The 17,246-nt window shown below is 64.1% G+C and overlaps 5 protein-coding genes across 5 annotated transcripts; 2 read left to right on the top strand and 3 right to left on the bottom strand.

Annotated features, from left to right (window-relative positions):
• Positions 1–604: 604 nt before the first annotated feature.
• CHLRE_13g590800v5 (uncharacterized protein) lies at positions 605–1,563 on the bottom strand. Its single transcript, XM_001692893.2, has one exon. It carries the CDS (start codon positions 1,445–1,447, stop codon positions 1,049–1,051), a length of 399 nt encoding a protein of 132 aa, XP_001692945.1. The 5' UTR covers positions 1,448–1,563; the 3' UTR covers positions 605–1,048.
• Positions 1,564–1,663: 100 nt separating this feature from the next.
• CHLRE_13g590750v5 (uncharacterized protein) lies at positions 1,664–2,699 on the top strand. Its single transcript, XM_001693019.2, has one exon. It carries the CDS (start codon positions 1,730–1,732, stop codon positions 2,195–2,197), a length of 468 nt encoding a protein of 155 aa, XP_001693071.1. The 5' UTR covers positions 1,664–1,729; the 3' UTR covers positions 2,198–2,699.
• Positions 2,700–3,111: 412 nt separating this feature from the next.
• CHLRE_13g590700v5 (uncharacterized protein) lies at positions 3,112–9,893 on the bottom strand. Its single transcript, XM_043069757.1, has 10 exons — positions 9,598–9,893; positions 9,233–9,391; positions 8,146–8,785; positions 7,783–7,892; positions 7,324–7,419; positions 6,741–6,905; positions 6,021–6,107; positions 5,082–5,153; positions 4,619–4,714; positions 3,112–4,355 (listed from the first exon to the last, which is right to left on the bottom strand). The coding sequence occupies exons 1-10, from the start codon at positions 9,775–9,777 to the stop codon at positions 4,074–4,076; spliced, it is 1,887 nt and encodes a 628-aa protein (XP_042917732.1). The 5' UTR covers positions 9,778–9,893; the 3' UTR covers positions 3,112–4,073.
• A 490-nt stretch (positions 9,894–10,383) lies between these two features.
• CHLRE_13g590650v5 (uncharacterized protein) lies at positions 10,384–14,109 on the top strand. The gene is made up of 5 exons (XM_043069756.1): positions 10,384–11,531; positions 11,720–11,885; positions 12,214–12,393; positions 12,653–12,813; positions 13,290–14,109. Exons 1-5 carry the CDS (start codon positions 10,434–10,436, stop codon positions 13,344–13,346), a joined length of 1,662 nt encoding a protein of 553 aa, XP_042917731.1. The 5' UTR covers positions 10,384–10,433; the 3' UTR covers positions 13,347–14,109.
• Positions 14,110–15,112: 1,003 nt separating this feature from the next.
• Positions 15,113–17,173, bottom strand: CHLRE_13g590626v5 (uncharacterized protein). Its single transcript, XM_043069755.1, has 2 exons — positions 16,879–17,173; positions 15,113–16,627 (listed from the first exon to the last, which is right to left on the bottom strand). Exons 1-2 carry the CDS (start codon positions 16,883–16,885, stop codon positions 16,446–16,448), a joined length of 189 nt encoding a protein of 62 aa, XP_042917730.1. The 5' UTR covers positions 16,886–17,173; the 3' UTR covers positions 15,113–16,445.
• Between the last annotated feature and the right edge of the window lie 73 nt (positions 17,174–17,246).

Raw genomic sequence — 17,246 nt, 5'->3', positions numbered from 1 at the left:
CTGTAGCCAGTCCTGTAGCGCCTCCCCGACTGCCAGTACGGCGTTGTGTCGGGGGGCGTTGTTGGGGCGTGCCGTAGTCCCGGTAACCGCATGCGGTAGGCCGGTAGCCTAGAGAGGGACAGCATCGGTCCCACGCGGCACCCGTTCAGCAATAGTGCCGCACCCACTTATCGACGAACTGGGCCCACCCACTGGGCCCGGTTGGTTCGCCGGCGCCCCCAGATGCAGTGCGCGACAGGGCAGGTGTCCCAGGGGTAATCGCTTCGTGTGCGCGGGCAGCGCCGTGCGGACCTCAGCGCAAGGCACCCGTCGCCCTGCCCACCACCTGGTGGCATGTGCCCTGCAGGCGGCAGCACAGCCCTCATGGCACTGGGTTGCCCACCTGCGTCAGCGCCGCGCCCGACGGCACAGGACACACAGGCGCTGCAAACCTGCCTAGTCACTGCCGCGGTAATGCCTACTGTGCCTAGTCCTGCATTTCTGCGCTTGCCCCCCGCCATGCCCCTTGCCGCCTATGTGTCTCGCGCCCTGTCTTGCATGCTATGCCCCTCGCCCCATGACGCCGATCCGTGGGCCATGGGCCTTGACACGGAGGCACACAGCATTCGGAATTCCGTTACAAGCCAAGTCCACAAGACCGAGCGCAAGGTCCCAACAACGACGCCGCCCACCGCCTGCGGGCGCCCGAGAAGCAGGTTGGCACTACCCGTGTGCGGCACCCCGCATATGCCGTACAGGCCGGCGGACCCGACTTTCCCCGCACAAACCACCGCCAAAATGTGTTCAGTTGTACAATAAAACAATGCGGCCGGGAGCTCTGACAGCTTGCCGGGCCCTGCCCAGTCCGCCAGACACATGCTGCGCCCCACCGCTGGCCCCCGCTGGCCGTTACCCGTGGACCCCTGTTCGCCCCCTTCTTCTACAGTCAACGCCCGATCCCCTCTCATCTGGTTGCACCTTTTGACTTGGTGGTGTTGATAAACACCGGGGATTTGAAGAAGATGGAGGTAGCTGCGGGGGAAGCCACGCCACACGTCACGCAGCCCGTTTACACGGCCGCGGAGCCGTCCTCGGCCTTGCCGCCCTTGGTCTTCTTGGGCAGCAGCACGGCGTGGATGTTGGGCAGCACACCGCCCGAGGCGATGGTCACCTCGCCCAGCAACTTGCCCAGCTCCTCGTCGTTGCGGATGGCCAGCTGAATGTGGCGGGGCACGATGCGGTTCTTCTTGTTGTCGCGCGCGGCGTTGCCGGCCAGCTCCAGCACCTCAGCGGTCAGGTACTCGAGCACAGCAGCCAGGTACACGGGCGCGCCGGCACCGATACGCTCGGCGTACTTGCCCTTCTTCAGGTAGCGAGCAATGCGGCCGACGGGGAATTGCAGGCCCGCCTTGGCGCTGCGGCTCACGGCCTTCTTGCCAGAGGTCTTGCCCTTGCCACGGCCGGCCATCTTGTTCTTGTGAAAGGGAGATTCAGGAAATTGGGGGATCCGAGTTGGAGCGCAGGAGGCTCTTGTGACCTTCCGCTATGGAGCAGAGTGTTTGGGTGAATTGAGGAAGGCGTAGGAATAGATTTGCTGGGCCCAGAGGCATTAAATGGGGCTCCCGAGGTTGGTTGCACTCGGCGGTTATGGCACACTTGAGCCTCGTACCATCGCGGGCCAAATGTTTAAACGCGCGAAATTCTGTTCAAGACCCCAGAACCCTACTTCAGCACATTCCTTATCGCAACCATGGCCCCTAAGAAGGACGAGAAGAAGGACGCGGCCGCTCCCGAGGCTGCTGAGCCAAAGGCGGAGAAGGAGTCCAAGCCCAAGGCGGACAAGGCCGCCAAGAAGGCCAAGAAGGCGCCCGCTAAGAAGGCTGCCAAGGAGGGCGGCGACGGCGAGAAGGGCGACAAGAAGAAGGGCAAGAAGAAATCGTCGGTCGAGACCTACAAGCTCTACATCTACAAGGTGCTCAAGCAGGTGCACCCCGACACCGGCATCAGCAGCAAGGCCATGTCAATTATGAACAGCTTCATCAACGACATCTTCGAGAAGGTGGCCACCGAGGCCTCCAAGCTCAGCCGCTACAACAAGAAGCCGACGGTCACCTCCCGCGAGATCCAGACCGCGGTGCGCCTGGTGCTGCCCGGCGAGCTGGCCAAGCACGCGGTGTCGGAGGGCACCAAGGCCGTGACCAAGTTCACCTCGGGCTAAAGCGGCTCTGGGGCCAGTGGCGCGGAGCGGGCGTGTCGGCGTGCGGGGCCTGCGGCGCAGGGCGCGTGTCACACGCGGGCCCCCGGCACTGCTCCGGGCTGGAGCTGCGTGGAGCTGAGACTTCTTCCCTTCAAACCCGGTGTTTATCAACACCACCAGAATGCGGGATTGGGGAGTTGGGGGCACGAGGAGGGGTGCGAGCGGGGCGGGGGTTGGAAAGGGTGTGTGTGCAGGGGGCGACTACTTCGCGTGCTGGCTTGGTGGGGCCTGGGGAGACCCAGATCCAGACTCACAGGAGTGTCACTGCAGGGGGCGCAGCCCTGACTCGGTCGCGTGTTGACCAATGCCCCGGTATAAAGGGCTGTTGGAATGCCCTGTCAGAAACGCGTGCTTGCGTCGGGACCTTGCTGATGAACTTGCCCGGACGGCTGTTGCACGAGTGCGAGGGAGCGGGTCTGCGGCAGGTTGTGCAGCATGCGTGCATTTGTAACTTGCAAGGGGCCGGCCGGCTGGGGCGCTTCCTCCATATAGCAAGGCGCTTCGGTTAACAAAGATGCAGCCGTGTTTGGATGTCTGTCAAGCGGTGGCAGCGGGACTGTGGCGCTGGTTTGCTGGCTTGCGTGGGCCTAGTCGGGCCTTCCCCCGCCCCGCTGCTTGCGTGGGCCTAGTGGGGCCTTCCCCCGCCCCGCTGCTTGCGTGGTCGGTGTGCCCTCGGTGACGCGTTGTCCAGCCCTCCGGTTGGCTGGCCTGTTGGCCATGGGTTGCCTGGGCCCGACGGACTAATTGGAAAGCAGGTGTTTGGGCGCTAGGGCAGATGCAATGGCGCTGCTGGGGGCGCTCCTCCGATGCTCCAGCTTCTTACTGAGCAGTCATTCGATTCGCTCGGCAGGCGGTGGCAGTTGGGGGGACTTCGAAGATTCAAGTACCGGTAAGGCGGTAACACAGGGTACAGGCATGGCCAGGAGAGGGTCTTGGCCTACACACCGTGGCCCCTGCAGCCCTGCTGTGCGAACTGCGGAGGCCCAAAGCCACGCGCCGACGGCACCTGCGTCCGGTACCGTACTGGGGCGTGGCAACGACGTGGACGTGCCTAAAGGGCCCAGCCAGGCCCACTTGTCTCCTGGGTTCACAGTCCTGCGAGGCCACGAGAGGTCGAGAGCGCTGATGCACTGAGCCACTGAGGCACAGTGCTGCGGCATACACTGTCCGACTGTCGCAATGGCGGATGCCCAATGGCGGCATGGCGCCGAGCCCTTGCCAGCCCTTGCGCCCTAGCCAGCTGGCCCTCCGCGTGACCGGCTCGTGTGCTGCAACAGATACGTCTGCTGCCTACGTACCCTTCTCGAATTACCCTGCTCGACCTGGTCGTAAGGTCCAAATGCCCATGCTACATTGCCAGCAGCAGTTGCAGTCTCATTGCGGCCCCCTGCCCCCACACGCGGTTGCATTCCACCCCGCGCCTGGCCACATGCGATTATTCACCACGTCCATAAGTCATAGTAATCGTATAAAACCATTGCCAGCCAGCAACAGACGCACGTTCAAGACCTGCATATCCCCAAGCATAGGGGGATGTCCAAACAGCCCAGCCTTCACCAGCGGCTGAGCCACGCACACTGGCCAACCAGCCAGCAAATGCAAAAGAACTCGAGTCAGACACGGTAACCTCCCACTCCTCAAACCCACCCAAACAACTCACAGCCTCACCTAACCCACATCAAAACACACCGCAAACGCCACACACTCCGTCACCACACACTCAGGATTCGCGTATTCGTTCTGATTCCCTTGCACGCGTACTCAACATTGCACTCCCTTGCTCATCCTTCCTCACCCTTCCGCACCCTTCCTCGCCCTTCCTCACCCTTCCCCTTGCTCACATGTACGGTCCGGGCCCCTCCCCTGGCTGCTGCCCCAACAAACCCGCCACGCCCTCCAGAGCCATGCCCACGCCCATACCCAGCACCTCCATCCCCAGCCCTCCTAGCCCCCCCTCCCCCGCCCCCTCCCCACCACCATACGGGCCGTACGGCGCCGGCGGCATGTGGTGCGGGTGGTGGCGGCGCCCCCAGATGAGCTCCCACAGCTTGGGGCCGTGCCACACCCAGCCCTTGCGCCGCAGCACGAACCCCACCACCTCGATCGCCGCCATAACCACCTGAGGGGGCCGAGGCAGGGGGTTGGGGTTGTGGTACCAACGGGGTTGCGGTTGCCGTACCATTCCCGCTAGGCCACAAGAGAGAGGCACGAGGATGCCCAGGGCGGGCGATGCGGGGGGTTGTAGATACCAGCCCAAACTAAGGGGTTTTAGTTCGGGTTCTGGTTACGCGGGAATTTTTGGTTACGTGGAGGGATACGATTCGGGGGGGGGGCTTTCGGCCGGGGGTTTTGGAGCGCACAGGGGTATTCCTGACGCCGCACCTCTATGAGGATGAGCACCACAATGATGACGTCCAGGCGTGCCAGGTTCTGATGAGCCGAGTGGTCGGACCAGATGTCCAACATGCGCTGAAGCACCTGGAGTGGGTGGGTGAGGGGGAGGAGGGGTGGAGGAGGGTGAGGGGGAGGACGGGTGGAGGGGAGGGGGGTGTTGAGGAGGGGTGTTGAGGAGGGTGAGGAGGGGTTGCGTGGGTGAGGAGGGGGGATTGGCGGGTGAATGGGTGAGGTCGGTGGGACGGGGTGGTGGGCGGGCGGCACGGGACGGGTGAGTATTGCGGTAGCGGTGTTACAGCAGCGACTGGGGGAAAAGCGCTGACCCGATGGGGTCCATTTCACCCCCCCCAACTTGGCTTGGGAATAAACTAACCCCCACCCCGTTCCCGATGAACAGCTATCCCCCCCCCCCTCGTCTCCCCGACCTCCCCAACCTCCCCGCCCCCCTCACCATGAAGCGGGAGTTGAGTGTGTCCAGCCGACCCTGGAGGTCCAGGTAGGCGCACGTGTTCTCGTACGTGTCCTGTGTGTATACGGCAGTGTACGGCAGTGCGTGTCAGGGGCGTGTCAGGGGCGTGTCAGGGGCGTGTCAGGCGCGTGTCAGGCGCGTGTGTACGGGTGCGTATGGGTTAGATGAGCGGGAGGCAGAAGGGGAGAGGGTCGACGCAGAGGTCCGACACCATGCGTGCAAGATGCGCAAACTCCTTGTTTCCGAGAGCGTGAGGAATCGCGCGATGTGCCGTTATGTGCGGGTGTGTGCTGGACCCGCCCCCCCCCCGCTGCCTTTCCCCCAGCCCTTCTCCCTCCTCCCCCCTCCCCCCTCCCTCCTCGCCCCTCCCTCCTCCCCTGCTACCTCCCGCCACTGTCACAGCGTGGTTTGAACTAGCTTGCGATGCTATACACAATCCCTCTTCCCGAAGTTTCGCTGGGTTTGGTTTAGTTTGGGCTGGGGTTTACAAACCCGCCTCCCTCCTCCCTCCCTAGCCTGCCTCCAGGGGTGTGTGTACGGGTGCGTACGGGGTAGACGAGCGGGAGGCAGAAGGGGGGAGGGTCGACACAGCGGTCTGCGTGCACGATGCGCAAACTCCGTGTTTCCGGGGAGCAAGAAGAAATTGCGCCATGTGCTCGGATGGGCGGGTGTGTGCTGGAAACGTGACAGATGGCGACCCCCCCTCCCCCCCTCCCTTTCCTTTTAGCCCCCTCCCGTCTCCCCTCCCCAACTCCCCCCCACCTCCCACCTCCCTCCTCCCTCCTCCTTTCCCCCCCAAGTATTATCGAAGCAACTAACGCCTCTGCCTGTGCTTCGCTCGTTTTCGTTGGTTTTGGTTTAGTTTGGGCTGGTATTTACAACCCCCCTGCCTCCTCCCTCCTCCCTCCTCCGCCTCCTGACCTGCAGGTTGTCGGGTGCGCGCCAGAAGAACTCGGGTGTGTCTAGCATGGTGGCGGTCAGGTTCACAGCCGCCTTGAGCAGGAACACCTGGGGGGGAGGGAGGGGGAGGGGAGGGGAGGGGGGATTTGGGGGCGGACAGGGTGTATTGAGGATGTAAGTGCCGACGGAGGGGGCGCGGGGGGAGGGAGGGGGAGGGAGGGGGGCGTGGGAGAAGGGGGGTGGCAGCTCGTGCAGAACGGGGTGGATTGGATGGGTGGAGAGTTGAGGAGGGGCGAGGGAGCGGGGGTAGGGGTGATTGCTCTCATTGTAGCAGTCAACAAGAGATACGAGCATCCAGGACGGGAAAAGCTTTATCGCAACTGCGTTCAACACTCCGTGGTACGTCCCTCCCCCCTGGGAACTCGGTGCATTTCGGGAATGGGGACCATTGTCGCGTGCCACACCGTTGTCAAGCATCGACCACGCTCTCCTCCTCGCTCTATTGCATTGGGTTTGGTTTAGTTTGGGCTGGTATCTACACCCCCCCCCTATATACCGGCGCGCGCACTCGATTGCTTTGTTGTGATCAACACACACTGCTTGCCTTTGTATTCTGCAATCACGTTGTCGACCCTGTCTCGCTTTGTGCTTCTCCGACCCCCCCCCCAAAACACACACACACACACACACACACACACACACACACACACACACACACACACACACACACGCCACGCCTACCTTGCCCATGACCTTGGCCACGTTCCTCCTGCTCATGCTGATGGCGCCCGTGGCCGCCATCTCGCCCGGGATGTGGCGCACCTCCTCCACCAGCCCAACCATACGCCGCTCGTACACCGCCAGCTTGGAGGACTGCGCCAGCGCGTGGCTGATGGCCATCTTGACCTGCAGGGGGGGGGAGGAGAGGGGGAGCCAGGGAGGAGAGCGATCATCATGATGACGGGGGAGCAGAGTTGTAAAGGCCAGCCCAAACCATACCGATGCCAATGCAAAAGAGCGAGGAGGAGAGCATGGCCTATGCTGTGGCAACGGTGCGACGCTCGACCAGCCACCTGCCACCACTCGCAGCACGAAACCAAACCAGACACACGAGGATGCGGGGCATCAAGACGTGCTGAACGGTATTTGCGGTTGGTGTTTGTTTGCGTCCACACTTGCGCAAGGAAATCGAAATGCGCAGGCGCCCGGGTCTTGTGTGCGGCAGCTATCCTTCACAACTGCTGCTGCGCGTGTGTGCGCATGTACGCGCGTGTGCGCACACACGTTGTGCGTGTGTCTCCCCTCTACACACACATACACACACCTTGTGGTCCGCTGCCTGGCGGATGTCGATGGTGAATGTGTCGTTGCTGATGTGCGGCTTGGCATCGCGGCTGTACACAAACAGCAGTTCCTCGACCTGGGCATCGAGAGAGGGGCACGGGGTGTGGTGGCGGTGGGGTGACATTCATGATTAGTTAGGGAAGCGGTAGACGGTAGACAATCATTCAAGATTTCCCCCCCAAAACACCTACCCGCTCCCCCGGACTACTGTCGAATGCCGCTCCGTTGTGCTCTCCTCCTCGCTCTTTTGCACTGGGTTCGTTTAGCTTCGGCTGGTATCTACACACACACCCCTCCCAAAACACACAAACACACACACATACACGCACGCATCCACGGACATGCACAACGCGCCTACTACTATTTCTGGCTGTGCCGTCATTTCTTGATCAATCATGAATGTAACCCCCAAACCACACACTCTCCTCCCGGTCCCCACCTGCTTCTCGTCCTCGTCCAGCAGCTCCACCGCCACGCCGCGGCAGCCCAGCACGCGGCCCAGCAGCGCCTGCTCCTGAGCCTCCGTCATGCCCCACAGAGCCACCACGCCTGAGCAGGGGGGGGGGGGAGGAGGCGGAAGATGTGGCGGGGGAGGTGGAGGAGGAGGAGGTGGGGGAGCAGGAGGAGGAGGCGAGCAGGGCTTTGTCTCCCGGGCCCGATAAAGTAAGGGGGTTTAGCAACTCAAGAACTACCCCGCACGCCTGACATCGCAACGATCACCGTACTCCACAGCCGCCGCCAGCGCCAGTGCCACTCCCACTCCCACACACACGCTCACAGCCAAACCCCAGCCCGCCCTCACCGTAGTCAAAGAAGAACACCTCCCCGGGCGCCTCCGCCGCCTCGCCGTACGCCGTACGCACGTACGTCACCTCCGGGTACGACGTAAGCGCCGTCATCACACCCACCCCCGGACCCACGCCCGCCGCCTCCGCCGCGGCCACAGCCGCCGCCGCGGCCGCCGCCGCCCCTCCCGCCGGCTCCTTACCCCCTGCGCCGCCACCACCGCCACCACGACCGCCACCGCCGCCAGGCGCCGCCGCCGCCCCGCCCGAGGTCAGCGGCAGCGGCAGTTGCAGCGCGTCAACCGCCGCCGCCGCCGCCGACAACCCCGTCATGCTCGTACTGGCGCTGTCACCAATGGAGGCAGCGCTAGCCAGCACGCCGCCAGGCGCGCTCGCGCCGCCGCCGCCGTAACTGCCGCTGAAGCCGGCACCGCCGCCGCCGCCTGCGGCGAACGCGGCGAATGCGGAGCCTGCCAGTGACGCATTGGCGCCCATACTGCCCGCTGCGCCGCCGCCGGCGGTGCTGGCACCGGCATGGCCGCCGCCGCCGCCGCCGCCACCGAGAATGGGCAAGGGCGTGGCGGGCGCGGCGATCGCGCCTATCTGCTGCAACGCTGCCTCCAGCGCTTTGCGGTTGAAGGATTCCGCGACAGTCACCTGAGTTGAGCAGGTCACCCAGGCCACAATGTGGTGAAGGACGTGGCAACACCATGACTTGCATGCGCGTGTGGGTGCGAGGGCGCGCGCTTGTGGGTGCTGTGTGTAAAGTGGATGTGGGTGCGCGCACATCGCTCGGTAACAGCCAGCACACACACGCCCGTGCGCATGCCAGAACCAACACCAACGCACGCCCCCGACCCCGATCCCGCCACCGCCCCCGCACGCGCTTCTCGGGCCCCCTATTCCTGCGCCGCTGTCGATGGCACAGCTGTCGTGCCCCCTGCCCCCCTGCCCCCTTGCCCCCTGCGTCCAGCACGCGGTCAATGGGCCCACAGCTTCGCGCTTTCCCATTCAGCTCCACAGGCACCCACAGGACGCCACAGGGCGCCGCAGCCTCCCTCCCATAGGTGACGCATCCTGCTGTTGTGCCCCGCTGATACCCACCACAGTAATGCGCCCGCGCTTCTGAACGATTAGCGGCAGCTCCGACTCGCTGTCCCCGCGCGCCAGGTCCTCATCCCGCTCCTCCGTCACCACTTGCGGCTTGCGGTTCGCGTCGGGCAGCGGTACGAACTTGTCGCGCGGCCGGGGCCCGGTCGCGGGCTGCGGAGTCCAGAGGGGTGAGTTGGCGGACAGGTTGGGTGCGTTGTGCAGGCACGGGACTTAATGAGCCTTAAATGAGCCGCGAGATGAGTTCAAGCTGCTTCTCGGAATTGAGTGCAGCAAATTGCTTTGCAGCATATGCGCGAAGGACGCTGAATCGGCGCCACCGAAACATAGGTTTCGGTGGCGCCTTTTCCCGAACCAACCTGCAGAGTGTTGGCGATAGAAGTAGCTGATATCCGAGTTGTACCAGGGCTCACAGCGCGCCTTGGCACGAACCGCGAAACGCCGGTGTTGCGAGCTGGGCCCACATCGCCCTGGCTCCTGCGCGCGTCTCCTTGTCCGGCTGTCCCAGCCCCTATATTGCTTGAAGCACCTACATCCATCTTATAAGCTTACGGCTGCAAAGTTGTGCTCGGCATCGGTCAGGCCCCCCTGACGAAAGGGCACGGGATTGCAGTGAGGAGGACACGACGCACGAATTATGGGCTTAGATGTTGCTTTAATGACATGTGCGAGCCGGGGCTAAGGGGGGGGCTTGGCGTTGTGCCGGGGGTGGGATTGGGGCGGATGGGGGCCGACCGGCACACACACGGACACGAGCACACCGTACGGCGGGTCAGGCACGCTGCACTCGTGAGCACCACATGAAAGATACAGTTCCTGCACGCACTGCACAAGTTTGGTACCGCACGCACAGGGGCCAGGATGGCTGACGGAAGTCGAGGCCAGGCCTGCGGCACGGGTTCCCCCCTCGACCCCAAGCTCGGCCCCTCAACGTCCCCCTTTTTCCTGAAGCACTCTCACATCACTCTGCGGGCGTGCTTTAATCTGTCCCTGACTACTGCGGTGCCTGTCATAAAGTATTGTATTCCACCGGCACGACGGCGCGGGTCTGGGCACTGGTCGACGTGCCAGGGCACGGCGGGATTGGGCCAACGGGATGGCGATGAACTTGGTGGAAGGTAGAGTGAGGACTCGCAGTGAGGTAGGTGACCTCCACAGCCCAACCTGAATCGCATTATACGATCTGCGTAACAACATGGAAGACGATTTGTTCGGGGACTTGCTGGGCGGTCCCAAGCCAAAGCCCTCGAATCTGACATCTCCAACCGGAACAGCATCCAAAGATGGCCACGCCGGAAAAGCCAAGACTTCTGCAGCGTCGGCAAACGGGGCTGACGAGGAGGCCAGCGGTTCTGGTGCAGCGACTCGCTCGGAGAATGCCGAGAAAGTGACACTCTCGGCAGACGACCTCGCTGCGCTCGTGGATAAGGGCGTGCATGCTGCCATGGAGGCGACGTTTAGCAAGTTTGTGCGAAGCCTGCGAACGGTGCTGGAGGATATGACTCGTCGCGTCTCCGCGCAAGATGTGACGCTCGCGGAGCTTCGCCACAGCGTCGACGAGCTGCGCGACACGGTTGCGGCGCAGCCAGCGGACCTGCACATCCGGTTCAGCAACTTGGACACGGCGTTTAAGGAGGTGGAGCGGAACGTGCAGGGCATCCGCGACAAGCTGGAGCTGCAGGAGGCCCAGGCGCTGCTGGCTCAGATGTCGTCGGACGTCCGCGCCAAGGGCAGCAGCACCAGCTCCGCAGGCGCCGCACCGGCTGCTGCCGCGGCGCCGGAGGCGGCTGCCGCGCCGGCCGCGGCGTCTGCGCCGGCGCCCGCGCCCGCCGCTGCTGCACCGGCCGCTGCGCCTGTCGCGCCCGCTCCCGCCGCGGCGCCTGCGCCTGCGCCCGTTGCGCAGCAGGCGCCGGTGGCGCCACAAGCGCCCATGCCGGCGCCTGTGACGCAGCAGGCGCCCGCTGTGGGCGCGCCCATGCCCGGAATGCAGTACGGCGCGCCGCAGCAGCAGCAGGCGCCGCAGCTGCAGCAGCAGCAGCAGCAGCAGCAGCAGCCCCAACAGCAGCAGCAGCAGCTGCCGCCGCACATGCAGCCCTACGGCGCGCCCGCGCCGGCGCCTGGCATGCCTGGCGCGCCGCCGCTGCCCATGCAGCCCCAGCAGCTGCAGCTGCAGCAGCAGCCGAGCATGGAGGCCAAGCCGGTGATGCAGCAGCCCCAGCAGCAGCAGCAGCAGCCACAGCAGCAGCCGTACGGGGCTCCGGGCTACCCACAGTACCAGCAGCAGCCACAGCAGGTGCGGGCGTAACCGTGTGCGGGTTACGGAACGTGGAGCGTGTGCAGACCTGTTGTTGGGAAATGTGCTCAAAGTTGGAGGGGTGGGGAGTGCAACCAGCCGCAGTCCTGTCCGCCATCCCCCCGGCTTGGGTGCGACCTGCCACCCCGAGCATGCCCCCCCCCTTCCCCTAAATTCTGTGCATGCAGATGCCGCCGCCAGGGGTTCCGGACCAGGGGCACTACGGCGCACCGGCGGCGCTGCCGGGCCCCGCGCCTGGCGGCTACCCGGCCGGGCCGTACGGCGGCATGCCGCCACAGGAGGCGCCGCGCGCACCCGTGATGCCGCAACAGCACATGGCGCCGCCGCACATGGGTAAGCAAGCACGTGGGCCCGACAATACGGCTGCTCCACTGGCGACTGGTCGATTGGGGCAAGGGGGGGCTGTGTGGGGGAAAAGGAAACGGGGGGCGTGTTGCGTGGTTCGGCGACGAGGTGGCTTACGGCTTGTTAGCGCTTGAGCATCGCCGGCACCGTGCACGGCCGGGACTGAGCCGGCTGGGTGAAGCGCAGGCCGAGGCTCGTGGCTGGGCGAGGCGTATAAGCACGATACGGATCCGTTAGGCCGCCATCACGCCTGGGCTCCGCCTCGACGCACCGGCATATCGGTTACATAACCGCGGCCATGTGCGCTGCCGCCCAGGTGTGCCGCCGCCCGCTGCCGCTCCGCGGATGGACCACCCGCCGCCGGGCGCGCCGCCGCCACCCGGCATGGCCTACCCCGCGCCGCCCGCCATGCATGCCTACCCGCCGCCGCCGGCCGTGCCCTCCTACGGGCGGCCGCAGGCGGCGCCGCCGCCCACCTACCGCTCACCGATGCCAGGTGCGGCTGTGTGGCTGTGCAGCTGTGGTTCAGCGCTCCCCCGCCCACGGGTACACGTGTTGCCGTACACACATCAGGGGCCTACATCAACAGGGGCGGTGGATGCCGCCGTCGCCCGCACCGCACCCTCGCACGCCGCACCCTCTCACTCCACATCGTTGCTGTTCTACCGTCTACCACTTCGTTAACTTATCATGAATGTAACTCTCACCCTCGCACCCCCACTAATCATGAATGTAACCCCCTCCCACGCCCGCAGGCCCCGGCCCCGTGTCGGCACCGCCCGGCCCGCCCGGCGGCGCCCCCGGCGGCCCCCCCGGCACCGCCAGCCGCACCGTGCCGCTGGACCAGATCATCGCCGACATCGCGCAGATGGGCTTCAGCCGCGGCGACGTCCTCAACGCCGTCAACAACCTGCAGGTAGGTTGGCGGAGGGGGTGGGGGAGGGGGTGGGGGTGGGGGAGGGGGGAGAAACCACGGTGGCACGGTGGGGAGGGGACGGGGTAGCGATGGTATGGAGTGCCGACGTCTGGGGGGGTGTATATACCAGCCCAAACTACCTGTGGGGGCGGAGAAATCAAATTGAACCGAGAGCCAGGGAAGGAAGTGCTTGCTGGGGCCGAACTTTAAGGGACGGGTTGGGGGGAGCAGCAGGGGGAAGGAGGTGTCTGCAGACTGGGGGCAGGGGCAGGGCCAGGGGCAGGGCCAGGGCCAGGGGCAGGGCCAGGGGCAGGGCCAGGGGCGGGGGCTTTGCCAAGCCGGCTTGCAAGGAGGGTGTGGTGGTTGGCGCGCCCCAGGCTTGGAGGCACCGCCGGCGCTGCTGGGTAGGCCGGCCTGACCCTTGCCCTGACTGGTTTGTCAACGGTGCCTGCCGTACGCCCGCACCTGCTGTGCAGATGTCTGGCAAGGCGTTGGACCTGAACACCATCATTGACAAGCTCACGCGGGGGTGAGCGAGCAAAGCTGCGGTGCGAGCAGCGTATTGGGGAGGAGGGTGGCCGACTACATGTCCGTGCCAGACGGCGGCTGGGGGACGCCGTGGACCGGTGGCTTGATCGCAAGAAATACGAACCGTGCGGCCGGCGCGGGGCTGAGGCAAAAGCCCAACGCGTGGTGCAGGCATTGCGAGCAGGCTGTTTGGGTGTTGGAGGGCTTTGGTGCGTATGGGTGGGCTGCGTGTGGGCGGTGGCGCGTGTGTGCTGAGGTCGCGTGTCGTCGGTGTTCACCGCACACATGGGTACAGCGCCTCAAGGCAGGCAGGCAGGAGACGGAGAGTGCAGGTGCAAGTGGAGATGAAGCGGCGGACGAAACGACTGAATTGCGGTTCTCAGGCGGTGGCGTTTGGCGTGCTGCAGCGGCATCGTATGCGCATCGTGTAAAGGCAGCAAGCTGGGCATGGGTTGCTGAGCAGGCCGAGCTAGGAGTCTCGCAGGCATTGGTACAGCGGTTAGGTTACTACGGGGTTGCGACGTGGAGGCGCAGTGTTACGGAGGTTTGCGATGCACAGGCGGCAATGTGCCAAGCGAGGCAGTCCTGGACTATGTGGACGGGAGCGGATTCCGGAGCGCTATGCATGGCACCAAGCAGGATGAGTAACAGGCTGTCTGCAATCCGCCAGGGGCGCCCTCTATATTGTTACCCTCAGAGCTTGCATGCTTTGGGGCTCAGCCCATTTTCCAGCTGTACAAAGCTGACACGCCTTGTCCGTAAGCCCCATCCACGCTCAGTGCATTGGCTATAGATGCGATAGACGCTTGCGGCCTCAGACTGGAGAGGGGAGACGTGGCGTGGGCTCAGCCCCTCGCAAAGAAAACTAAGAAAGCCACCTTTCTCTGGCTAGAACCCCCACAAGACAAGTGTTCCCCGGTCACGGGAAAAGGGGCTGAGCCCCTCCACAGGCCGAACAACCTCATCGCCCGGACATAGCCGGGGTCGGTTTCCACAGGCACATAGCCAAAACAGGTGCCTAGCAGTCGCGATGCAGAGCCAACCGCAGCCAGACGCAGCACAGATGTCAACAGCCGCACTACTTGTCATGCCGCTATGCATACCCTGCCAGCCCCACCGCGGACCGCTACCTAGACACCAGCCGGTTCCTCAGCCTGCGCGCTTGTGCCGCTTCCTGGGCGGCGCTGCGCTCTCCTCCTCCACGTGGCCGTTCCCGCCCCCTCCGCTACCAAGATGCGCGCACGCGCCCCCGCTGCTGCCGCCGCCGCCGCTGCCGCTGTCGCTGCCGCCGCTGCCGCCGCCGCCGCCGTCGCCGCCGGTCTGCAGCGATGGTCGCAACCGGAGCCACCCCAACTCATCCCAGCCATACCACCAAAAGCACCGCCACACAGAGCCCAGGTGAAAACCTAGAGCCACCCCGCAAGCCCTCAGCTGTCGCGCCATTCTGCCGGCACTGCATTCCACCGGCACGAGCGTGTGTAGCCTAGGGTTTCGTGTCGCGTGTGTGACTGCGTGTGGACTTGAGCAGCTAAGACTGCTGTGTATCGCCTGCTTGGGGTAGGATTAACCTTGCTTGCTATCAGCCTGAGAAGAAGGTGCGAGTGAGAAGTTGCCGTACAGTTGGTCGGCGCACGTAGCGGGCAGTGACGCCTGTGAGCGGCACAACACAGCAAACAACCGCCCGCAACTGGTGAAGGGCACCACGGCAGCCTAGCAGCCTTTATGCCTCGCTGAGCCCGGCTGTTAATCCCGCCCTCGAGTTGTACCCGTGTGGGTCCCGCACGCTAACAGGGCTGTCATCAAGTAGGCTGCTGGTGTCTAGCCGCTGGCCGCCTGACCGCCCGCCCGATGGTCCCTGCATTTCCAACCCGGATCTATCCCCTCCTCTGATACCGCCATCGTCCACATAGCAACATCCACAGTGGTGGGGCGCGGAAAGCCACCTTGGAAGCCGCCATTGCCCCGTCATCCCTGGAGCTGGTGCCGGACTGCCGGTGTGAGCGTGCGGTGTGAGTGTGTGACCGCCCCCGCAAAGAGAGTCAGTCCAACAATACTTGGCACAAGAACCAATTGCAGGTTTGCTCTGGCGGCAGTGCGTACGACCCGCAGTTCGCGGAGTCCCAGTCGTGATGCGTGCCAACCGCCGGCAACCAGTAGCTCCCCACTGCGGCGGGTAAAACCTTCACAACTCCACGACAGCGCCGCAAACAGTCCCTGGCTAGTTAACAAGTCCTTCTACCGACGCCCCCGCTGTAGCCACATCTGGCCATATTCATACTGCATGCATGTGCAACTTCTCAGCCCGGCTCAGCCGACCGCCCCAACCCCCCAAATTCGCGCACAGTCGTACCCGTACCCGACTTAACTCAATAGCGTACGTGCGCGTCACTACAGTCTGGCAGCTTCCTAAATGCCTCTCCGTACAAACGCCAGCTCCTGGTTACACGGTACCTGACTGCGAATCGGCGACCCTCGACTGGCGGGGAGGGGGGGGGGCGGGTGCTACATATGAGCCCAACGTTAAAGGTCCCAATAGTCAAGGAATCGTCGCCCCTGGGCGGGGCGGCCGCCGTACACGGGATAGTTGGGAGTGAGTGGGAGCTGTCCTGTAATATATACAAAGGAGTTTGAGGAGGACAACAGTGCGCAGCTGCCGCTGCCGCCGCCGCAGCAGCAGCAGGCGCAGGAGGTGCTGCCGCCAGCACAGCCGCAGCAGCAGCAACGGCCCAGCTAGCATTAGAAGGCTGATGGCGGCCGCAGCGGGCCTGGCTAGCCTGGCGGCTGCGGGGCAGGGGCGCGTGGAGTTGGCGGTGTCGCGCATCGATGCGGGGCAGGGTCTGCGCGGTGAGCTGGAGCACAAGGGTGGGGAGCGCGCGCTGCAAGGCGGCTCTCAAGCCGCTGCTCGCCGGGGCGGGTGCAGGCGCGGTGCCATGAACGTGTCGTAGTGATGCACTGCTTTTGCTGTAACGGACTAACGGATAGTCATTTAATTTTCCCGCGTCACAATCTTGAGCCTTGAGCCTTGCACCCTCGTGACGCCTCGTGCACCAGCCAGCTGTTTACCATCTTCTGGGGTCTGGGAATCAGCTGCTCCCTACGGGACTTCACCAACCTGCCTTGACACTGTCCCATCGCACACCCTCGTGCAGCGGCACGCATCTTGTATACCAGCCGGTGTCGCACGCAACTGCCCGCTCCCAGCCGCGTCGCGCGCCAACAGCCAGCCACGCGCGCTCAACTGCAGCCCCCACTCGCAGCTTCTCAGCCGGATGGGGTGGTTGTCTCCCTTAGGGGGGCGATTCAATACGATACGGTATGAGTTGGGAAGTAAGGCCAAATGGTGCAGACTGGTGCGACGGCGTGCTGCCGGATTCCTACAGGCCTCGGCTCCTGGTGTGGATACGGGGAATTCAAAAGCAAAGCAGCCTTGCAGCGTCCTAAAGCTGGAGTTATAGTAGCATCGACGGGCCAAAACCGTGAGAGGATGAAAGTGTTCGTCCCGAGCCTTGGACTCGTGAGTGCTGACTAAGAACTCACTGATCATGCGCCACAATTTTCTATGATTAGCTCTCCTCTGCTTTGCGGAACAGCGACGCTCCAAACGTGACGTCTTGGCACCGCGGATGGCGAGTTTGGCGACTGCTGGATTGCCGCTTCGATTGTAAGCGAATATGCAACTGAACCGGGTTGAACAACAAGGGCGCCAGGTTTACAGAATAGTATGATGTAAGGCCTGGTTTGTTTGGCAGCTGTGTGCGCAAGAGCGCACGGCACGGAAGGTCAGGCCCTGCGCGCGGGGCCTCATCATTGAGAGGGTAGACGATATTGCCTCGACGTTACATAACAAAGCTATTCATTGGCTCGGGACTCGTCATGAAAATTACCCGCCCGATTGCGGTCGGGCT

This window comes from Chlamydomonas reinhardtii, chromosome 13 (genome assembly GCF_000002595.2).
Source record: "Chlamydomonas reinhardtii strain CC-503 cw92 mt+ chromosome 13, whole genome shotgun sequence".
Lineage (NCBI taxonomy): Eukaryota > Viridiplantae > Chlorophyta > Chlorophyceae > Chlamydomonadales > Chlamydomonadaceae > Chlamydomonas > Chlamydomonas reinhardtii.
This window is presented reverse-complemented; position numbering and strand designations above follow the sequence as displayed.